This window comes from Schistocerca gregaria, chromosome 1 (genome assembly GCF_023897955.1).
Source record: "Schistocerca gregaria isolate iqSchGreg1 chromosome 1, iqSchGreg1.2, whole genome shotgun sequence".
NCBI lineage: Eukaryota > Metazoa > Arthropoda > Insecta > Orthoptera > Acrididae > Schistocerca > Schistocerca gregaria.
Genome location: NC_064920.1, coordinates 423,176,998 through 423,202,511, shown reverse-complemented (window position 1 = coordinate 423,202,511; position 25,514 = coordinate 423,176,998). Strand labels below are relative to the sequence as shown.

Genomic DNA, 25,514 nt, shown 5'->3' with positions numbered 1-25,514 from the left:
ACGTCACAACAGGTATTGTATTGTTCTCGTGGTCGGACAAAAGTATCACATTCTTAATCTTTCTTTTATGTTAGGAAGGAACTGGTAGGTTCTCTTCCCTGTTCCTGCCCCGTACGAGATGTCTTGCCATTATCTATGAGTTCATGCCTTTATTTCTTTTTTCGGCGTGGCGTTTGGGCCCAGTATCTCCTTTACCCCATCATAATCGCGCTTTTCGAACCAAGAGTGTGCAGTTCACTTTCCTAAGGTTACTTGTAGTGTAGTAAGCTTAACATCGCCAGAAGAGCCTCAGTCGATGTTGTTTTATACGAACCTGTCGCATGCAGGAGTATCGCCGAATATCCTGTGCTGACTTTTACCTTTCTAGCTCTATGAGCTTAGCTCACAATAGCGATTAAAATTGTGTTATGATACGTTCGGATACGTTCTTATGGCACTTAGAGGCAGCTGAAATTTTCTTTCGCTAACTGATGCTATTTTGTTCTAGATTTTAGTGCCTCTCTGGACCACGTGTGTATGGAAGATTTTATTTTCATCTATATATTTAAATATTTCTTTTCTTTTCACAGATTGGTCATTTATTCTGGATGGGGGTCTCTCGGTCTTCATTATGTTCCTTCTAGTAAGAAATAAACTTTATTGTGCTGCTAAGGTTAATTTATTTTCTACGCAGATTGCTAGGTGTGTCAGGAACTTCCTTTTTCTAATTTTGCCCTTGTGTTAGGAGATATTAAAAACAGAAGACCATATACAATGCTGCAGATTCTAATGGTTGTCATATTGTGAAGCTGGCTGTCTGCCGAAGTCCTGGAACTTTGGGCCGTAAACAGAACTCTTGGGACAGCCTTCAGCGATGTTTTTCACAATTTTTTTCCTATGCGTTACAATTGCACCTGCCTGTCTTTGTAATAATCTCGGAGACTGTTATAGAGGGTATCACAAGCCTTTTGGGTCAAACTGAAACAGCTGATAGTGGGCCCACAACCAGTTGTATTGAGATACGGAACTAATTCTCGTGAACGCATACACAACGTACACCACATAACAACAATGTAGCTCGTAGTAACTGTTCAAAGTGACGACCGCCAGTCTCACTGTATACATGACAATAGCGCATCAAGCTGTGCCCCACACTCTCAAAAATTCATGGTGTCTGTTGTACCAGGAGACAGGGTTCTGGGACCCCACCAAGCAGGCCTCCATCCGTTTCTAAGGGAGTTTCGTACACCAATGTCTTAACGTAACCACAGATGAAAAAGACCAGGGATCACGCTGGCCATGGGACAGGACATCTCCTTCCAATCCAATGACAAAGGTACGTGTTGTTCGGGTGCACTCGGACATTAACATCGATGTGGGCTTGTGCACCGTCATATTGAAACCACATCCTTTCGCGGGCCACAGGGACACAGTCTCCAAAATCTGTGGCAACACATCTCACAGGAACACCAGAAACATGTCCGCCCCAATAGCTGAACGGTCGGCGCATTGTAATGCCATACACGGGGCCCGGGTTCGATTTGCGGCTGGTGTGGGAGATTTTCTGCTCTCAGGGACTGGGTGTTGTGCTGTCCTCATCATCATTTCATCCCCATTGTCGACGCGCAAGTCGCCCAATGTGGCGTTGCACTCAATAAGACCTGCACTTAGCGCCAAAACTTCCCGCCTGAGAACTCCCAGCCACTGACACCATACGCTCATTTCTATTTTACCAGTAACATGGACCAGACAACCGAGGAGGTAGCAAATAGGGTCATATTGGATGATCTTGGACAATGCCCGCCCATATGTTGACAGAGAATCGTTGCTGGTGGCCACCGGTGTGCATGAGGGTGGGGATTGACCTCACTTCAGGTGCAGCTGTCGCAGCTGTTGGAAACATCAACAACAGTGAATGAGGCCTCTTCCGTGAATAATACAAACTATACGAAGTTCGGCACTACAGTACTGTGGTGCACAATCCACTCTCAGAACTGAACGCTTGACTCAAAATCCATTGGTCTCAGTGCTTGCGCACGCTCTTTATGATAAAGGCGTAATACCTGTTCCACCAGTACACACATCGTAACCTGTCTGATGCACTCCAGGAATAGTGGTGTGCGTGCGGCACAGGTTAATGCACAGGTGCGATGTACGCGGTCGTCACGTGACACACAAGTTGTATGCAGTATGTCTGTTTGGTGGTCAGGAGTGTATGCTGTATATCACCTGTTGACCATTCCAGTGAACAACAGTCACTGAGGATCCGTGCAACCGTACGGCAGAGCTTTATGCGCCACTCCAATACACGCATGAAGACTGGCAGTCGCTGCTATGAAAATAAGTACGATGTACATTGTTGTTATGCGGTTGGCGCTGTTTATGTCCACAACAAAGTAAATATGCATTTCCGATTATTCGTTCCCTGTCTCAATGCACCTGTTTCAGTTTGGCCGGAAATGTTTGAGACATCCTGCACAGACACTCAGGACAGTTCATCTACTTCAGTCTTTTGAATTGGGGGTGGGGTGGGGGGGTGGGGGTGTGGGGGGGGGGGAAAGGGCGCCATAAATTATGGAATGTTCCAGCGATACACACACACACACACCCTTCACATATGCTCAACAGGTGCGCTAAAGACGCAACTCTCATACACTGCGTAGAAAGGAGCCATTGTACAAGGAGACAGAAAACCGTTCCGATTATTATTAGTTTAATATAAGTATATGTTATAATACTCGATGTTAATGTAAATATAAGCTCACCTTTTTTTGAGGGGTGACTTTGTTCGATTGGCTTAATCTACAGGACAGCTTGCGCTTCTTGTATAAAGATATTTTGCTCCTTTTTCTTTTACGCTTCGTAATTCACATGTTGCAAAGATTCTGCTACTGGATAGGAACAGTGATCAAGTAAGACTGACCTTGAGGTTTTACTAAAATGTGGGAATGATGGAATAACGTTTATCTTATGCGGAGAAGTATTTCAAATTCGGACCGCACTGCTCGTAATGGAACCTTTATAAGCCTGTGTCATTGATTGGGCATGGTACTTTCCTTTTCGCGGACGATGAAGGAAATGTGCATTTTAATAGAGCTAAAGTGGGAATTTTACGCGCGCCCGTTGAGTGTGATTTACGAACTCGAAACATCCCCAAGTGCCGCTGGAGTGCGTTGCGATCGCGTATACCACGTTGGGGCCCACGTACCGTATGTACAAGTCTCATCGTTCCTGAGCGTTCAGCAGCACTTTGCACTTGGCATGCTCAACGTTAACGTTCGACAGCACAGTCCGTGTGCCGACGGCTTTACGCGGCTGCACGTAGCCCTCTGAGTCTCCCGGCCAACAACGCCATAAGACGTTTTTATTTCTTTGGTCGTAAACTGTACATTACATCTCAATGCTGTATTTTTCTGGTTACTGTACTGCGCAAGTGAGTAGTGCACTTTTAGAGTGATAGGTGTGCAGAGGTGGTACCTGTTGGGCAGACCGGGAGAAGGTGCGGATCTGGCTGTCGCGCCTGCACCGGCTGCCGCGCCAGCTGGACACGGCGGCGCTGACGGTGCACGGCCAGTACATGTGGTTCCTGAAGAAGTGCATGCAGACCGGCTGCCTCAGGGAGCCCTTCCGCCGGCCTCCGCCGCCCACGGGGCAGCCGCTGCCGCCCCTCCGCTCCGTCGTGGTCCGTTTCATTCTCCTCTTCCTTTTTTCAACGGAAAAAATTGTGTAGCATGCAGCAGCACTTTCGTACTTAATTTGGTCGAGGTGCACTGCAATCATTAGTTTATCTTCATCTGGCTAAATGCTATCTACAGAGTGGTTATATTAAAGTTTCGCTACTTGAAAACGAGTGATCGTAGGACAATGAAAGTTTGTGTGGTGACATTTGTAGAAGAGTAGTAACGAATAAGCTATTGAAATAAACATACTTTAATTCCTATACGAGAGATTAAGACTTGTTAATTGCGTATCATGTTTAAGTGCCAGGTTAAACATTGCTCAGTGTAAGGACCATTTACATCCAAGATAGCTTGGAACTATGCTAGAGATTGCTCTACTGCTGTCAGAAACAGTGATGCGCCGTGGACTGTTCAGCTGTCGTGACAGAGCTCGTGTGCTACTTGAAGATATTGCGTCCGTCATTCTCAGCCATCGCAACGGTAACTTTCAACAATTTTTGGCGTATTGGCCGTCGATCTCTCAGGAGCAACTCCAAAACTTTCGAATCATGTTTTTCAGCCCCGGTGCGGAAAGAGAACCTCCGTGTATTCCTTTCATGCGTCAATAGTCGCAAAGAGGCGCAGCGCTATTGCTATTGTTTTGATAAAACAGCTTTACGCGTAAAGCCCTGCTCACCTCGTCCAGACCCATGTTGACTATCTGCAACTGTCAACCCATGTTGACTATCTGCAGCTGTCATGCACACTGATACTTGTGTTTCAACCCTGTGTTCGCCGTATCAGTACCGGCGCCTAAAAGCATGTCGTGACAGAGGCACTACTAACAACTCAAATCCTGCAGCACACAGTCTGAACAATATTCCTGTACAGTTGGGTACCCATATGGTAAATAGTTTTCCGCCTGTACTGACTCAAATAGCGAAAGTTTGGTTATAACCACTCTGTATTACCGCACGGACTGTAGCCAAGAAATCATTAAATAACAGTGACAAAGGCTTACATTCAGTTGTGTTTTCTAATCTGGGCAGACACGATAATTCCCATAAAGCGTTGCTTACAGCGCTCAAACAAAAATGCCATATGTTCATTCATTTCATGAGAAAAAAAGTTAATAATTACCGATATCGCTTAAGAATACGAGTGGTAATCACAAAGTTTTAATTGTGGCCACAACAAAAGAAAGTTACTTTATTAATTAAGATCATCTGAATTTTCCGCAGGTCCTTGGTAGAATAACAATATTAAATACAAATAATTATTTCCAGTTTCAGAAAACGTATTATAGTAAGTCTGAGGGCCTAGCTATGGTTTCCCTTCTTACAGTCTTGTACTATCTGAAATTTTCATGGACAGTTCCGAACAAGTTTGCTTACAGAAAGACCTACTGAAATGCAAAATTAAACAATGATTCATATATGTGGATGGTGTGTTATGTTTAAGGATCGGCATCAGTAAAAAACTAGATACCTTACTACAACATTCAACTGCCAACATAAATAAAAATATTCAGTACACAACGGACTTGCGAGGCTCTTCAATAAATTCTTGCAAGGCCGCTGTGGCCGAGCGGTTCTAGGCGCTACTACGGTCGCAGGTTCGAATCCTGTCTTGAGCATGGATCTGTGTGATGTCCTTAGGTTAGTTAGGTTTAAGTAGTTCTAAGTCTAGGGGACTGATGACAGATGTTAAATCCCATTGCGGTTGGAGCCACTTGAGCCATATAAATTCATGGAACTTAATATAGACATCAGCACAAGGAGACACTTCTTTAGCAATTGCAGCAAACTATAATGACAGATATGGTAATGCCTGCAATCTGCCAGCACACACACACACACACACACACACACACACACACACACACACACAGCCACAATTATGTAGCTTTCCATTCGATGGTGCATCGCCTGATATCTGTTGCATTAGCTGAATACGCCTTTCAAACTGAATCATATACCATCAGACATATGGCTTCTGTAGTGGCTTTAGCTCTGCCCTGATTGCAGTACATTATGAACACAAAAAAATGCTTAAAATTACACCACTTCTATATACTGGCCGACATTAACCAATCAACATATACAACAACTCAGGCATTATCCCAAAGGTTGACAAATTTTCAAATAACTTCGGAAATATGTTGAAGTCTCGCAACATTTTATAATACCAACTGCAAATCAAAATTTTTATTCACTATTGAAGACAAACGGAAGCCCGTGGCCGCAGTGGTGTGTATAAAACCACGTGCTGGCACTGTTGAAAAGTATGTGATGGCCAGTCAGGCAGAGCTGTTGCAGTCTGAACGCAAGAGAAGCTGGATATTAAGAAATGAATATTCAACCTTTGCCGACCACCTTCTAACAGAAAACCACTCATATGATGTAGAATGCGAAGTTTTACACATTCTGTGGATCCTACTAGAAATCAAAAAAATTAAATTTTACTTACAAATATTAGATTAAAATCGTGAATTGATCTTGTTTTTACATCAGTTGTTAAAGGCACATGAAAATACTTTGTTTCCTGTTGTAGATAATGTAGAGAAGTGGCAACAGTAGTGGTGGGGGTACCTCTGTGACAGGTACTACGTGGTAAGGGAGTGCTGTTCGACTGCTGAGTCCTACAGACAATGCATATTTCGCATAACTTGTAAGCTGCTACTGCGAGGGGCGTTTGAAAAGTCCGTGCAAAGTCCGAGAGATCACACCACCGGCGCGTATCGAGGTCATGTTTAGTTATTAGTAACTTTGGAAAGAAGGCACGCCAAGTTTCAGCCATATTGGTCTATTTATTTGTGTTTGGTATTCGTTTGAATCAAGGAAGTCGAGTGATTGTCGAAAAATGGACGAAGAAGAATTTCGTGTGGTGATTAAATACTACTTCATGAATGGTAAAACGCGTCAGGTGACTAAAGAGAAGATTGATATACATTACGATGACTCTGCACCTTCGATTAGAACAGTATATAATTGGTTTTAAAATTTTCGGAGTGGCCATATGGGCACAAGTGATGGTCATCGTTCTGGACGCCCTGTGGAGGTTACGACTCCAGAAATCATTAATCAAATCCATGATATGGTGATTGATGATTGAAGAGTTAAGGTGTGTGAGACTGCTAGTGCTGTGGGCATCTCGAATGGACAGGTACATAATATTTTGAATAAACATTTGGACATGAGAAAGCTATCCATAAGATGGGTTCTGCGATTGCTCACACTTGACCAAAAACGGAATCGTGTTAATTGTCGCAAGGATGGTTTGCAGCTGTTCATGAAGAATTCGCAGGACTTTAAGTTTCGTTTCGTCACTGTGGATGAAACATGGATGCATTACTATACTCTTGAGACCAAACAACAATCTAAACAACAGGTTACCAAGGGAGAATCTGCATTAAAAAAGGTGAAGGCCAGTCTGTAAAAGGGTAAAACTATTACAGGTGCATATTATTGATCGTTGTTGGACCGTTTGAAAACCGAGCTGCTAGAAAAACGCCGGTTATTGGATCGCAAAAAAAAAAACCCTTTTCCATCACGACAATGCACCAGCACACACCTCAGCAGTTGTGATCGCAGAATTAATGGAAATAGGATTCCAACTCGTTTCACATCCCCTCTATTCTCCAGACTTGGCTCCCTCAGACTACTATTTGTTCTCCAATTTGAAGAAATGACTGGTGGGACAAAGATTTTATTCAAACAAGGAGGTGATTGCAGCGACTAATAGCTATTTTGCAGACTAGGTCAATTCCTATTATACGGAAGGGATCAACAAATTAGAAGAGCGTTGGACGACGTGTGAAAGAATAAAAGGAGACTATGTCGAAAAATAAAAAGAAGTTTACCCCAAACACGTAAGTAGTTTTTATGTTTGCACGGACTTTCCAAACACCCTCGTAATGAGACTGCAAATGATTGTGTTAACCGTACCACCAACAGTTCATCAAATCTGAAGTTCAGAGTGATTACTTTACTTTCTCACTAGAGTACCGGCAAAGAAATAGTCACATAAACAAAGGATCAACCAAATCAAAAATAGGTCGACTGCACTCTGCGAGAAGGAAATCTCATAAAATAAGAAAGGGTAGCCTAGTGGACAATGTTGCTTCCTATGACAATGTAAAATAAAAGGAAACGAATCGACGGTCGAACCCCGATGGTCCTGTGCCCATTGCAATCGTATGTTATTGACGATGTCGATGGATCAACATGTGAACACATAGGGGTCATCTGCTGCGGAGCTCCATGTTCAACAATGTACGATGAACGATGCAGCAGCACTGTGCTCTTTCTGCAGAGATGCTACAGATCACCATGTATCGTACTTTACAGAGCAACCCCACGTTTTGTGAAAAGTCGTGGACGTCCATCCACGTAGCGCATAATGGTAGATTCACTGTACTCTTAACTTCCTTCTGTAGATGCTCATGTTTGTAGCACGTGAACATTCGACCACCCTCGCTGTTTTCGAGATAATTCTTCACAGGTTCTGTGTAATAATAATATGCCCATGTCAAAATCGCTTATCTACATTTACATCTTCATAGATACTTGGCAAGCCACCGTACCGTTCGCGGCGGGGGGTACCCTGTACCACTGCTTGTCATTTTCCCTCCTCTTCCTCTGGCAAATAGAGCGAGGGAAAAACGACTGTCTGTACGCCTCTGTATGAGCCCTGATTTCTCTTATCTTCGTGGTCCTTAGGCGCGGTTCATGCTCGCGGCAGTAGAATCGTTCGGCACTTAGCTTCAAATGCCGGTTCTCTATATTTTCTCAATAGTTTTTCTGGAAATGAACGTCGCCTTCCCTCCAGTAATGTCCATTTGCGTTTCCGAAGCATCTCCGTAACACTGACGTGTTGGTCGAACTTACCGGTGACAAATCTAGCGGCCCCCCTCTGAATTGCTTCGATGTGATCCTTCAATCCGACCTGGTACGGATCCCAAACACTCGAGCAGTACTCAAGAGTGGGTAGCACCGGCGCCCTATATGCGGTCTCGTTTACAGGTGACCCACTCTATACTACAATTCTCCCAATAAACCGATGTCCATCATTTGCCTCCACTTCCGCAGTTTTCACATGCTCGTTACACCTCATATCGCTTTGTAACGTTACGCCCAGATATTTAAACAACTTGTTTGTGTCAAGCAGGACTCTAGTAATACTGTATCTGAACATTACAGGTTTGTTCTTCTTACTGATCTACATTAACTTACATTTTTTCACATTTAGGGCAAACTGTCATTCATCAGACCAACTTGTATCTTCCTACAGTCACTCAACGGCATCATCAACAAAAAACCGCAGACTGCCACCAAATCATTTATGTATATAGAGAAGAACAGCGGTCCTATCACACTTCTCTGGAACACTCATGACGATACCCTTGTCTCTGATGAACACTCACCGTCGAGAAAAACATAGTGGGTTCTATTATTTAAGAAGTCTTCGAGCCACTCACATATCTGTGAACTTATTCCACATGCTCGTACCTTAGTTAACTGCCTGCAATGAGGAACCTTGTCAAATGTGTTCCGGAAATCTAGAAATATGGAATCTGCCTGTTGCCCTTCATCCAGAGTTCTCAGTACATCATGTGAGAAAAAACAAGCTGAGTTTAGCACGAGCTATGCTTTGTAAAATCCTGCTGATTCGTGGACATAACCTTCTTAGCCCCAAGAAAGTTTATTATATTCAAACTGATAATATCTTCAAGGATTCTGCAGTAAACATATAGCCTCCCAACAGAAAAATAACATGAATAATACTCACATTTAGTGTAACCTTTCAACAGTAAAAGTTCCGAAACCTCCCAACAGTAAAAAATATAACCATAACATTGACATTTAGCGTAACCTACCAACAGATAAATTCCGTAAGCTACCAATAATACAATGTGACTGACCTCTCAATAAAATTGTCGCTCACTTATAACCTTTCAATAATGACTGTGAATTTAAACTGGTAAATTTAGGACGTCAGCAGTTCTGCGCCATGGCCCTGAAAATTCATTCTGAATAAATTGAAAAATCTTACCTCAATTAGGTCGCCGGATAACGCTATAAATCTGCTCCTATAAGAAATTTTTCTGGTGCAGCTCTGTGCAATGCTGCCCGTTAGATTTGTCATGTATAAAAAGATGCAAATGATTTTTCCTTTCAATAATCGGTCGAGATGACCAAGGATTGGAGAAATTAGTAAATTCTTTAAACTGAAATGAATGATTGTCAAAAGTTACTTTTTATGAGAAAGATTATTATTAAGAGATTATTTTTTGAACATTCACTTTGGACTTGATATAACAATACCACATAAGAGCGAGGCTGCTTTTACCTTATACTACAACGCTCAGGCTCCGCCATCGCTCCATCACGACCGGCCCAGCCAACACGATACACCAGACTGCTTGCTAGCAACGACTTACTCCAACTGCTACACAGTTCCTACTGCATACAACACTGCTCTTTGGTCTGAGATTCTCTTATAGCTTACATGTCCCAGGCAGCGCGAGCAATCCATCGAAATTACATCTGCTCGAGTGCACTAGTGACAAATTCTTTAATCGTGGACCTCTTACATAACCCTCCACCAAGTGAGACAATCTGAATTTCTCTTCCTGAAGTATTTATCAGTGTGGCCAAGACATTGAAATGTTGCATTAATATTGTATGTTATCATTTTGGTAGTACATTAGGTACACCAAATAATAGGACCATAATAACATCTCCATCGTTAAAGGTGGTGGACAGCTTGATTTGTCGACACCACATTCTTGTAGAATCCGTACTCTTACATCGACGTAGAATTAGTGCAAAAACCAAATAAACCAAATATAGTGCTCCATGATCATGAGGATGGACAGGACATATGGATATTGCAGTAACAGCTGGTAATCAGGTCAGAAGGTGAAGGACATTAAGTCTTATGCTAGTCATCATTGAGAATTACATTAGTGTATCAACCGATTTGAATAATTATTGGCACTCATTGGTTAGTTACTAAACATTTCTGTACTATGTATGGAGTATTACAGAACATTATAAGTCATCTAATTACTGTAATTATTGGCATCATCAGACTTCTCATTACAGTAATCATTGGCATAGCATTTACAGAGTACAACAAATATTATTTACAGAAATTATTGGCATAGCATTTATCCATAAGTCATCTCATTACAGTAATTATTGGCACTCATTGGCCAGTTACAAAGCATTTTTATGCATTATTCAGAAGTCATCATTCAAAGCAAGAGTTAATTATTGGCATAGCATTTATGCATAAGTTATCATATTACAGCAATCTTTGGGATCATAAGTCATGTCATTACAGTAATTATTGGTACTCATTGGCCAGTTACAAACCATTTTGATGCATTATTCAGAAGTCATCATTCAAAGCAAGAGTTAATTAATGGCATAGCATTTATGCATAAGTCATCATATTACAGTAATCAGGGGCATTCATTGGCCAGTTACTAAACATGTAGCAAGTATTACAAAACACTATTCATAACTCATCTCATTGCAATAATTATTGGCAATCATTTATACAGTATAACAAAATATTATTAAGAATTCATGTCATTGCAGTAATTATTGCCACTCATTGGCCAGTTACAAAGTATTCATATAGTTTTAGAAAACATTATTCAGTATTATTCACAAGTCATCATTCAAAACAAGAGTTACTGCATGTAGCAACAAGCTGCTAGTGACTATATATGATATCATGTAAGTGACATAAGACATACTTAAAATGTAAGACAGTGTAACTATTAGTCAAGGCCTGTAGTCCACTAATACATAGACATAATGGAATCAATACATCAGAAAAATTTGCATTATATTTAGGACTACAGATATATCTTAAACTGGTAGCATTATGTAGTTGTATACTGGTAATGGTTGTGACTAGTAATAATTTCTTTTTTTGTGATAGCAATGCATTGCTGGGGCATGAAAATATTTACTTTTGACTTATTTTTGGAAATAAGGATTAATAACGCCATTCGTCATGAGTCAGCTGTAGCAAGGTTATGCAACAAGTAGAGTATATGCGATCACATTCATAAATGATAGACACAACTGGGTAAAAAATGCAAGTACTAGAACAGATTTCATAATTAAGTGTTTGTAGCATATTAATATCATGAAAAGCTTCTCCGGGAAAAAAAATACAAAATGGATTATTGACCTGAAAGAAAACATGTATATTACGCTGAAAAGCAGTAACATGTACTTAATATGTGTGCACTCTAGCTGTCTTTTCCCAAATCATTCAGTCATTATACAATGTGACATAAGACATACTGTCAAAAGAAACTGCAACAAATACTTAAATAACTACACAGCATTTCTTAACTAACAGAAAATATAGAACTTCATCATTATCATCATCTGCAAAGAAAAACTTCATTATTCATATTACCATATTCCTCATACAACTATTCATCATAATTTATTATCATCTGCAAAAAATAGACCCTTAATTATTCATTATTCAAATTACCATTTACTTCACACAACAATTCATAGCATAGAGTTTCTTACTTCTAGCATATTTCATCACTAAAATTAACGTATGTAGTTCTGTCTGACAGCCTGCATCAATCGCCTCGTATTCTGAAAGAAAAATAATTAGTTAAGACTGCTATTGTACAGTATGTATAGTATATTCATGTTAATGCTTGTTAATTCTGATCCATTTACTCTTCATGACACGGTATTGCATTTTCTTTCTTTGATTCTGATGGTAAAATTTCCATTTCATAGTAGACCACTGTGGTTTGATAATTTATTTCTTTTACACGGTATTGCTTTCTGAAAATGATGAATAAGGATTAACATCTTGCATTTAAATCATATACTTATTCAATAAAAACTTGGTTATAGTGATATACCTAGGCATACAGCATAGCATGACAGAAAATGTATTATGTCAAAAACATTGACAATTTTCAAGTGCTAAAATGTACACACAGTATCATAATGTAGTAGCAAAAAATGTAGAATAGTCAAGATATTGATATGTCATAAGGCAAAATGTCAAAGTCAACTGGTGGTGTTTGTTATATCTTAAAGATTTCATAGTACACGAGGAGAAAAATTCTACTTTCGATAGGAAAACAATCATACATACACAAAAAATGGAAAATGTGCACAGTCTGATGTCTAACGACGAGAAAAGCGACCTGCAAACCATACCTTGCCGGGCAATTGCCAAGAAAAAATACGATCATTGTCAGTAAGTAGCTACACAAATATAATTGTATAAGTGCTCATATAAAAAATCAGGAAATGGCACTACAGTGTGATAAATCATAAAGTATGTTCATTCAATAAAGGGTTTAATATTGGAGACATGGTGACTGCCTTTGCTTTTCCTGGTTCTCAAAGTTTCGACGTGTACTACATTGGGGTGAGGAATGCTGCGAATTCTATATGGACCTGGGTATAGAAGCTCAAATTTACTGCATCTACTCTTTCCTCTGTTGGATAAATAATGCGTGCGTACTAATATCTTCTGTCCAATGTGAAAGTCACGGCGTGTACAAACCTGTTTTTGCTGTCGTCTCCGGCGCTCTGCGGCACGTTTGTTGTTGTTGAGCGCAATGTCAGTTATTTCATGGTGACGTAGTCGACGAGATTTAGGAAAAGATACTAATTCTTTAATTTTGTTAGGTGGTTCAACACTTTTCAATATAACAGTCGGAGATAGCATAGTAGATTCATTTGGTATGGAGTTAATCATATCCTGGAATGAGAGTATGTGTGTGTCCCAATCAATATTGCTTTTATGGCAGTATATTCTACATAGTTTACCAATTTGTTTCATCAGTCGTTCAAAAGGGTTCGAAGAAGCGTGATACTTGGATATACAGATCGGAGAAATGTCTCTAGCTCGTAACACACGTGTCCATATCGCAGATCGAAATTGTGGTCCATTGTCGGAAATTACTTTCAATACATGCCCTACATGAAATAAAAAATGTTTTACAAATGCATTCGAAATAGATTTAGCAGTAGCTTTGCGTAACGGAGTGAAGGTAACAAATTTCGAAGTGAGTTCGACAGCGACAAAGATGTAGCAAAAACCTCTATTAGTTCTGGGAATCGGTCCACCAATGTCTACAGCGGCCATGTGTCTTAATTTAACAGGTACAATGGGATGTAACGGAGGAATATGTGAAGTCGTGTCTGATTTAGCTTTCTGGCAGATTTTACATGACGCTAAAACTCGTCGAATACGTTTCTCCATGTTCGCAAAATAACAAGTTCTGTCACAGTATAAGAAAACATTTTCTGGCTCCATAATGTGCGTAACTCAAATGAGAATACGAAATTAATTTGTTAACAAGTTCGTCAGGAATGCATAATAACCAATTGTTGCTGTCAGGGTGAGAGCGGCGAAACAGAATGTAATTGCGTACAGTATAATGGTTTCTAATGGTAACGTTATTCCTATCTTGCCAAAGATGTTTAATTTATTTCCACACTTTGTCTTTGCTCTGCTCTTGTGCTATGTCTCGTAATGATCACGAAATGAAATTTTCAAACGCAACTTGTTGCATATACATGACGCTAAAATTTGCTTGGCAGAAGTTGGTTGCGATGTCTTACTGATTGTTGCTAAGAGAACGGGATAATGCGTCTGCTACAATATTTTGTGTACGGATATACGGAATAGGATAATGCTTAGTTTAAATGTGTCATGCTGTTAACTTGAAATTCTTACATAAAACCGGACATAGTACCAGGAATGTTGTCAAAAACTGGAGCTTGCTGTAAAAGAATTTTGAGTAGTTGCGTACGTTCGTCGTCTGTATTTGCACTGCTTTGTTTTACTTTATCAGAAATCATTTGCATAACGTCATAGTCGGCTTCGTCTGGTGTATTATAGTTGTGTACGTACGTATCTGTGAACAATGTGGAATGACAATGACCTCTGTTCGATTAATTGTTTGTTCTTCTGCAGATAAAGAGTGCTGAAATCCTAATGCCAGTTGTACATTTTCATCCTTTAACATTAAATAGGATTTTTGAAAGTCAATAATTGCGTCGTGTTGTACCAAAAAGTTCGTACCTAAAATGTCTGTTGTCAATAAGGGAACAATCCAAAAATTTGAGTGAAACATATGACCTGCAAATACAAAATGATAAGTGTGTCTGTAACTTTACATCTACTCCTTTACTAGATACTGCTCCTTTTACTTTAGTTCTGCTTAGTGGTTACGTAGGATAAATATTCTCTTTGTTACATTCATGGAAGGTTTCTTCATTTATGACTGACATAGGTGATCCAGAATCGATTACTGCTGAAAATGTGGATGCTCCAATCTTTACTTCAATGACAGGGTGGGAAATGTTTTTTTTTTTTTTTTTTTGAATAACTGGTTTTTCATGCAAAAGAGTGTCTCGGATGTCGTCAAAAGTAATAACGTTTTCGTGAACAAGAGACTGTGTGTCAAAAGTATTGCTTACGTTGCTGGATGATGCAACCTGTACTGTATCTAGTCAGATTCTTTCTGACGTGCTGTTATTTGCGGGACGATGCTATGGAATTTCGACTATTTGAACTGTTCTGTTACTTCGTCCTGACGCATTATGTTCGCGATGATACCGACTGTCTGGTTCATTCATAATAATCTGTTGTTGCGGATGATTCTGCTGCTGGTAAGACCGACTGCTACGCTGAAAACTGTGCTCATTACTTTTACGTCTGTTATAATTATCGTTGCTATACGGCGCATTGCGATATGAGTTGAGGTGTGTTTTCTGTACGTAATGATTTCCTTGTTGCTGTGCGTTACTATTTGGTGGAGCTCTACGTGTACGTGTAGGCGGCGAAACATCAAAGCTTGGTTGACCTTGTACATTACGTCGTTAGTTGGGTATGCTAACCGGCTGGTTTTGATGCTGTTGCGGAGAAAACCCTCTATTGTTGGCAAACTGTGTGTGCGATTGCTGATAATTTTGACGATACTGATGATTAAACTTTTGTCTGGTATTAAAATTCTGGTGGTTGTCATTTCTGGAGCTTATAATGTAAACTGTCACTTTCAGGTAAAACTTGTCGTATCAGGTTTTCTTTACTTATCCTTAATCCTAGATAGATCGATAGTTGAAGAGCTGTTTTGATAGATATAAAGAATAGTAGAAGAGTAGGCAGCAGTGCAGAAAAATAAAGACGAAATAGCACTACTACGGCTCGGGGCCCTGTGCACGCTACGGCACATATTCATCGAAGTGTAATGAATCCCCTGAGGTCTCTTACGCTCTGCAAATAAATTTTAGTTTCTGCGTTACAGGGAATGACGGTGAAAATGCTAAAGTAAATCGTTGTACCCAATCCAAAGGGTGAATCTGTGTTCTGTCAATACCTTAAATTTTCTCACGGATAGACAGTGCTTGTAATCAAAATTATCGTCTCTGAATGTCTGAGCAGGCTCAGGATTGTATGAGATAATCTGTTTTTCTGTGACTGTTCGGAATCTAAGTCACGTACTCTCTGGCTGTGTGAGTGTGACAAATGTCCAGAATATGGCGTATGTTGTGACGTGTTAGAGACTGCAACATTTTGCATTTCTGTCACTTTAAAACGTTCGTCAATTTGGCTGTTCTGTAGTTTTTACTAACGACTTTCGCATCCAGAGAGGGTGAAAGTTCTGCTGACAATTTAAGCTCGTCGCGTAACTGTGTTGCGTTTTCAGAACATTGTTTAGCGACTGTACTACTTTCATCTCTAAGTAATTTTGTTGTGGCTGCATCTGCATTACGTAATTATTCGATACTGTTCCTAGCACAAGCCTTAATTTTCTCACATAATTGTTTTGTAATATCATGGCATTGCACGGAAATGGCGGTAATCTGTTCATTAAACTGTTCAACAGGGGTGTCAAGTTTTTCATTAATTTGTTTAAACGACCTGTCGGGGTTTTCATTCGACTGTTTGAAACTTTCATTAAGTTGTTTGAAATTGTTATCAAGTTTTTCATTCCACTGTTTGAGATTTTCATTAAGATGTTTGTACGATTCATTAAGTTGTAGCAATAATGCCATAACTTGGTCCATGCCAACATTACCTACTCTATTTTCTGTGCTGTGTGATGGTGTATCTGCATTGTCACGTTTTGTGTAACCATTTGGTCATTCTCTGATTCTTGAAAGGGTTTGCCAATTGGATATGCACTGTTGGTCACTACACCGGAATCAAATAAATCTGACATATTTTGAGTACATTGTTCACTTTCGTTAGAAACATTTGTCTGTTCACTGTGTAAATTTTGCCAATGATGTGTGTTAAACTGGACAGCGTGCCGCATCATCAATTGCCGTTAAATTAAGTGTGGACATAACTGAATGTGTTTGTTCATCATCTGGAATAAAATAATTTCTAGTGATCGGCACGCACTGATTATCTGTAATTAGAGGATTATCACTATTACACTGACTGTCGCTAGTATTATCAGTTAAATTATTCGCGTCAGCTTTTTCACTCATTGCACATCGCGATGTACTGTTAGCAGTTTTTCGTGGCAGTTTCACAAATCAAAGTTAAGCACAAAATGAAACAAAGTCAAAGCAAAAATGGAACAAATACAATTACAACAAAGAGCAAGAAAATTGACGATGATCTGTGAAAGAAAGAGTGACAAATTAGTAAATGTGTTGCGCCAGATGCAAACTACATTTAATACTAAGTAAATAAGAGCAGATATATAACTGACTACCTCTCAGAAATTCACAAAAATACGATCCTGGCAGGGTCGCCAAGTGTAACCTCCCAACAGAAAAATAACATGAATAATACTCACATTTAGTGTAACCTCTCAACAGTAAAAGTTCCGAAACCTCCCAACAGTAAAAAATATAACCATAACATTGACATTTAGCGTAACCTACCAACAGATAAATTCCGTAAGCTACCAATAATACAATGTGACTGACCTCTCAATAAAATTGTTGCTCACTTATAACCTTTCAATAATGACTGTGAATTTAAACTGGTAAATTTAGGACGTCAGCAGTGCTGCGCCATGGCCCTGAAAATTCATTCTGAATAAATTGAAAAATATTACCTCAATTAGGTCGCCGGATAACGCGTATAAATCTGCTCCTATAAGAAATTTTTCTGGTGCAGCTCTGTGCAATGCTGTCCGATAGATTTGTCATGTATAAAAAGATGCAAATGATTTTTCCTTTCAATAATCGGTCGAGATGACCAAGGATTGGAGAAATTAGTAAATTCTTTAAATTGAAATAAATGATTGTCAAAAGTTACTTTTTATGAGAAAGATTATTATTAAGAGATTATTTTTTGAACATTCACTTTGGACTTGATATAACAATACTACATAAGAGCGAGGCTGCTTTTACCTTATACTACAGCGCTCAGGCTCCGCCATCGCTCCATCACGAGCAGCCCAGCCAACACGATACACCAAACTGCTCGCTAGCAACTACTTACTCCAACTGCTACACAGTTCCTACTGCATACAACACTGCTCTTTAGTCTGAGATTCTCTTATAGCTTACATGTCCCAGGCAGCGCGAGCAATCCATCGAAATTACATCTGCTCGAGTGCGCTAGCAACAAATTCTTTAATCATGGACCTCTTACAAACAGAAGATCGGGATATTGGTCTGTAATTTTGCGGGTCCTTTCTTTTACCTTTCATATATACTGGAGCACGCTGAGCTTTTTTCCAGTGATTTGGGAGTGGGCGATAGATTCACGATAAATGCAGGCTAGGTAAGGAGGCAGTGCCGTAGAGTACTCTTTGTAAAATCGGACTGGGATTTCACCCGGACGTGGTGATTTATTTGTTTCCAAATCTTTGAGTTATTCCTCTACACCAGGTATGCTTATTTATATGTGTCCATACAGAAGTCTGTCCGATGGTCAAATGACGGTATGTTTGTACAGTTCTCCTGTGTGAACGATTTCTTTAACGTGAAATATAGAACTTCGGATTTCGTTTTGCTACTGTATCTTCAGCTGCCACACCAGATTGGTGAACTAGGGACTGAATGGAAGCCTTCGACCCGCTTAGTGATTTTACAGACGACCAGAATTTTCTCGGGTTCTCTGGCAGATCTTTTGCTAAGATCTGATACGGCGGTAGTTGTTGTATGCATCGCCCATAGATTTTTTCACCGATGGATGAATCTCTACTAACCTTCGTTTGTCGTCGTTTGTGTGTCCCCTTTTTTGAACTTACTGTGCAATTGCCTCTGCTTTCTCAGAATTTTACGAATTTCGTTATTAAACCATGGAGCGTCTTTTCCATTCTTCCCAGACCACGATTTACAATCTGCTTAAACTTTGCCCATAATTCCTCTACAGCCTTCAAACTGGACCTAAGTGATGCCAATTCACTGTCGATGTGAGGTGTTAATAACTACTCATCTGCTCTATCTAGCAGAAACTCTCTTCTAGCCTTCTTGAGTGACTTATTAACTTCCATAATCATAGCTGCTATAATGACATCATGATCGCTAATCCCAGTTTCTTTACTGAAATTGTCGGTATGGTCCGACCTATTTGTAGCTACCGGGTATAAGATATTTTCACTGCGCATGAGTTGCCTAGAGACAATTTTCAGGAAACGTGTTCAAAAGTATTTCGCATGACTGTCTGTCGGCACCTCTCGCAATGAATCCACAGACATTCCAGTCTATACTCTACAGGTTAAAGTCGCCTCCAACTAGTATTGCGTGACCTGGGTATTTAAGCGCTATTGAACGTAGACTTTCTTTGAATGACTCTAGAACTGCCACAGAGGAATCGAGTGGCCGGTAAAAACATCCGACAGTTAGCTTATTTTCACCTACAACTGTTATACGCGACAAACCCAAACGACTTCACTGTCAAACTCAACTTCGACCTCCATAGAGACAACATTTTTGTCAACTGCAATGAAAACTCCCCATTCTATGGCCTCCAATCTGTCTTTCCGATATACATTCCACCACTTGCCAAATATCTCAGAGCTTTCGACTTCAGTTTGCAGCCAGTTCTCAGCCCCAAAAATAATTAGAGCGCAAGAACTTGCCTGGAGAGCAGTTAATTCTGGAACTTTACTACGAATTCTGAGATAGTTTACTGATAAAATTATAAGATTCGAAGTGTGTTTAGTCTGAATACCATTTGACTTCCCTTGCTGTGAATCGATTGAAGAGTGTTGATTGGAGCACCTCAAACTACCGCCTAGCCTAAAAAACCCTCATCTACACTCCACAAGTATTCTGCTAGACGATTAGCTAGTTCCTTTGTGTAGAACACCCAAGACCTACCAAGGGGAAGCCTACAAATCCCCACACAATAACGCAGGTTCTGCAGCCTAGACCGTCACAGTGTCGACTAAGCCTTTGGTTGAGCCCCTCCAAACCAAAGGACCCCGATCAACGCTGGGAACGATGTGCAAATTGCGAGCTCTGTTTGCACATCACGCGCGAGGCCAGCAGTCTTCACCACCTCCACCAACCGCCTGTACGAACTGAGGATCGCCTCAAAACCCGTGCGTCAGGAGTCGTTGGTGCACCCTGCACGCTCGATAGCCACAGACAAGGCCACCTCGACCTCTTGGATGAGGCCCGCCGGCAGAGATACCGAGTGTACATTGGCTTTCTTTCCAGTGTTGAACGCTATCGGCCTAAGGGGCTCGATAACTCGCCTAACATTGGAGCTCCCAATAATCAGTAAGCTCCTTCCACCGTGTGCCTGCTCGACCCTGCTGAAGGAGTGGCCACCTGTCCACACGCAGGGTGAATGGACGAGGCCAGGCGACCAGCCTCCACATTGACCGTCTACCTCGAGCGACGCGCCACCTGCCATACACACTGCCGTGAGTGCGGATCCACCGCATCGCGTCCACATCTGCGGCCTCCTGCATCCACATACAGCATGCACACATCCTGTCTATCCTAGCAAGATTAATTGAAAATGTGAACTGTAAAATCAAACTTGTTACCCTCCTAATGTGTCACCAATGGACGCAGATGCGTTAAAGAGCTACGCAGCAATTGCTCTAAAGACTGAAAGAATTTACACTTACAGAGACGCGAGATTAACCCTCTTAAATAGAGTAGGGATTCCACATTTGCAGCTCCCCCTAGCGTGATCCACTGTCCGTGACTGCACCAGTTACAGTCTGTTGTTACCGCCTCATCAGGCCGCGTCCGACGTCGCGGTGTGCAGTGGTCATGTTTTGGCTCATCAGTGTGTGTGTGTTGTTGTATATTAGATTCCCCTACAACTCTGGTCATAGCAAAGGAGATGCAGTTGCAAAGTCGACGGTGGGAAAGAGCTGTCTGTAGGTAGCGAAGTGGAGTACATAGTGTTGCATGGTTACGTTTCATACGAGGGTTGAATGAAAAGTAATCCCTCCACCTTCGTTGATTGGGTTTGGATGGGAATATTTTAATAAATCAAACGCAGAAATAATCCTTAGAATGTGATCTGTAATTACCAATATTCACTTTTCCACATAGTCACCAGCCAATTGGATGCATTTCTGCCAACGATGAACAAGTTTTCTGAAGCCGTCATGGAAGAAGTCGACACTTTGTTTCCGCAACCACAGTCTCAAAGTTCTTCAACCTCTTCATCAGAAGCATAATGATGTACCTAAGTTACGTCTCCTGTGACAACTGAAAGGAGAAAGGCTCACATTCATTCTCATAAGGTGAGAGGAGTTCCTGGAAAATTACAAGTCTGTGCGCTTTTCATTTCAAGAGTTAGCATCCAGGGTACCCATCGTGTACAGATCTTCCGATAGCCAAGCAAAGTAATAATGTGACCTACATGTTCCTGTGAAATGCCGATTGTGCTTGCAGTTTCTCTCTGAGTGAAACGACGATCGTCCTGTATCAATCTGTCATCATTTTGCTTGTGATAAATGGTTCAAATGGCTCTGAGCACTATGGGACTTAACTTTTGTGGTCATCAGTCCCCTAGAACTTAGAACTACTTAAACCTAACTAACCTAAGGACATCACATACATCCATGCCCGAGGCAGGGTTCGAACCTGCGACCGTAGCGGTCGCGCGGTTCCAGACTGTAGAGCCTAGAACCGCTATGCCACCCCAGCCAGCGTTGCTTGTGATATTCAGTGGTTGCTGTCACAGGATATCCAACTCTTTCTTTGTTCCTCCTCAACATCTTTAAACTTACTCGCCCAACGACTCACAGTACTCACATCAACATAATCACCACAAACTGCTTTCATTCTCTGATGAACCTCCTTAGGGGTGACACCTTCTGCTGTCAAGAATTCAATGACTGCACGTTGCTTAAATCTCATTAACTGACCGTCTACGCAGGGTTCCATACTTTACACTGTAACAACACAACCGTTCAATGCTAAGGATTCCCGACAACTGGAGCTGTAGACAAGAGGCTACGGAACATGCCAGTACCTTCCACATGCCAATGCTACCAACTGTTGAAGAATTACGAAGGTGGAGGCATTACTTTTCAGCAACTCTCGTAGTTGTAATTCATAATTATGTGGAGGTTAATAACATGCTGCTTGTCTCTCTCTCTCTCTCTCTCTCTCTCTCTCTCTCTCTCTCTCTCCTCTCTCTCCGTTTCTGGCAACGTTATGGCCAGTTTTCTTTCCCAACTTTACGCAACTGAACCAGTGTTTCATCATTTTTTTAGTCCAGTATACCATTAGTGTCAGAAAAGTTTTAATGCCTCAGCGGCTGTACTATTACTCATATAGCTTTATTCATGCACCTAATTGCTGTAGTAAGAACGAAAATAGAGAGGTGGGTTGTCTCTGTTGTGTTTGCAGCCCATTGACGTGTACGAGAGCGTGATCCAGGCGTGCAAGCGCAACGCCAAGGAGCCGGTACTGCCGCCCTACAACCCGGAAGGCACGTGGCCAGCCAACTTCTACTGGGAGCAGCCGCAGCCCGTCAAGGGTGCCGTCTGCTACATGGCCGTCTTCAGCGACACCTAGACGCAGGCATGCCTCCCGCTGTCCCGTCTTCCATACCAAATTGTATAGAGAGTCTCACAAATAAATCTAAATCTTCCAACTACCCACAGTTTATGCATAGTGATGTGGGAGGCATAGTGGAGTAAAGCATCGATCCGACCATCTGGTTTGTAGTGTCTGTATATTTTAGAAACGTCTGCAAATTACAATGTCAAAAACCAAGTTCTCCTGGTCGAAAGAAAGTCGTATTCTCAGCGCCGCAACTCGGGGAAGACAGGCGGTACGTATGCGTATGACCTAGGCCCTTATCCCATGGAAAGGGTGAGGTGGGGGAAGGGGGCGGCATCTTCATGACTGCCAGAAAAAAAACGAGGAAGCGTAAAGAGAAAAAAGGACATGGGGAATGTGGGAAAAAAGCACAACTCATCAATTTGAAATTAAATAAATGTTTTCTTTGAATTGTATTAATTGATTTTTCCATGTAGTGTAGGAATACAATCAAGATGCAGCGAGATCTCAACGTTTTTCTGTTAAAAAAGACACAGCCACCAATGAATGGAAAAAGTTTTTTGTCAAAAAAAATTTGAGTTTTCATTGTACTGATGATACAATGAATACTTTCACGATTGTATATCTGAGCCACTGGTGAGATTCTGGATTGTACCATTGACTTTCAAAATTGAATTTTATTGTATTTTCTTTCTGAATGGACATAATTTTCATTTTAAGGAGCCATTCCATCAAAGACTATCATAACTAATTAACGATTTTTATCAGCAAAACTATAATACAATTATTTTAGCAGTAATTGTTTACCACTTCGCTCCCTTCTGGCAATGATTTGTTAATGTGAAAAATTCTATGTTGTGCCATGGTTCGAAATCGTCTTGAAACTCTAGGCCGCCCATAACTGCATGTATTAGTCAATTCAAACTCTGGAAGAAAGCAATTGCATACATTCCTGTTAGGACAATGTCCATAAAGCACTGAGATCCTCAAACCAACCTTTCCCATGAGGAAGACTAGATTTATTATTTAAGAATTGGCTCACGGAATTCCGTAATATGTACAGCTTCATTTGGACTTCGGTACTGACTCCTTGTCACGATAGGTAACCAAAGAGATCCATTTTAAAACAGACCGTTCCTAAAATACTCACCAATTAAGGAAAAGCACTTAGGAACTATTTTGTTTTATCAAAGGTTTCAGGTATAGCAAACCAACAATGGTGGAAAGGAGGTAGGACTGTGCACGGAGTAAACACAAAATGGATGGAGGAGGACAGGGGTGCTAAGTCGAAGAATGCCTTATGACAGGGGTGAGCAAATAGTGGCCTGCGGGCCATATGTGACCCGTGGAGGGATTTTCTGTGGCCTGCCAAGACATTTACAAAAATCATAGGAAAAACAAACTTTTCCCTTCCCCGCGCGACTAAAAAATCCGCGAGCGTCTGTGGTACTTGGTAGTGCGTACTACCGACAGATGTCTCTACACACACACAACAAACCCAGCTTCATGTGGGCGCGGTGGATTATGGGAGCACTACCATCAGCCACCATGGGCACGGAAAAAAGCACTGTGTATCCTGCTATTGGCGCAAATTTATGTTCCACGCGGTGGCTGATGAGAGCGCTTTATTTCCCCCGCGCCGAGTGAGGTTCAGAGCAATTTTCTTCTTTTTCGAGTGGTTTACTTATGTTTTGTCTGTGCAGCAGTACAATGTAATATATATATTTTTTTTACTTCAGTGCAATTATGACTCCTAAGAAGAAGCGTAAAGTCGGTGATAAGTGGCGTGTGTTTAATGAAGATTGGACGACCACATATTTCTTTATTGATGTAGGAAATAAAGCTGCATACTTACTATGCCATGATACAGTTGCCGTATTCAAGGAGCACAATCTGAAACGACATCACGAAACAAAACACTGTGACTTTGTCTGTAAACTTTCTGATGAAGAACGAAAAATAAAAGCAGCAGAATTCGTTAAACGCTTGAAGAAGGAACAATCGTTATTTACAAAGCAAACACCGCTTCAAAATAGTGCTACAGAAGCAAGTTTCATGGTCGCCTATAACCTTGCTAAACGAAACAAACCTTTTTCGGATGGTGAGTTTATTAAACAGTTCATGGTAGAGTGTGCAAGTGTATCGTGTCTTGAGGTTAAAACCAAATTTGAGAGCCCTTCGTTATCAAGGAGGACTATAGCATGGTGCATTGATTGAATTAGTGATGAACTTGCAGACTAGCTAAAGACCGTGAGCGTATCAAGAAATTTTCAGGCAAAATGTTCTCCATATTTGGATCAACATATATTTGTGAACAAAGTTTCTCTTGCTTGAAAAACAACAAGAGCAAATACCAAAGCTGTTTAATAGACAGTAATTTTCAGGGTGTGATGAGAATATCAACTAGCAGTCAGACTCCAGATTTTTAAAAAATTGTGCAAAATTGTAATAGGATGCATTTGTCCCATTAAACTTGTCTTAAAATTTAATGTACTTGGAGATGATATTAAATTAGCAAAATAAATGAAATTGAACACAAGTATCTTATTTGAGGATGTCAGAAGGAAACAGGTACAAGTGATTTTAGTCTTATCAAAATTATAAGAAGTATACTTATACCTCTTTGCTTCTGACTCTTTCATTTATATCTAATGATTTTTATGATACCTTTCATGAAATGTAAAGGTAACTAATCAATGTATTTTAACGCTTTCACTGCTACACCCGAAATTGCAACTCTGTGTGAGATATGTGATTAGAAATAATGAAAACTTGCATTTTCATAATTCATAAAAATTTTGGGAATACTGCACACACACACACACACACACACACACACACACACAGATATATATATATATATATATATATATATATATATATATATATATATATATAT

At 40.6% G+C, this 25,514-nt stretch overlaps 1 protein-coding gene across 2 annotated transcripts in view; it reads left to right on the top strand.

The window, feature by feature from the left end:
- Nucleotides 1-22,707, top strand: part of LOC126349954 (uncharacterized) — a 63,909-nt gene extending 41,202 nt beyond the window's left edge. Inside the window, exons 2-3 of one of the 2 annotated variants that reach the window (XM_050002477.1) lie at nucleotides 3,468-3,661; nucleotides 22,460-22,707. In XM_050002477.1, coding sequence (XP_049858434.1) covers nucleotides 3,468-3,661; nucleotides 22,460-22,627 — 362 coding nt within the window. In that variant the 3' untranslated portion in view covers nucleotides 22,628-22,707. The remainder of the gene's footprint in view (nucleotides 1-3,467; nucleotides 3,662-22,459) is intronic. The other variant, XR_007565184.1, reaches the window with a different exon arrangement.
- The last annotated feature ends 2,807 nt before the right edge of the window (nucleotides 22,708-25,514 follow it).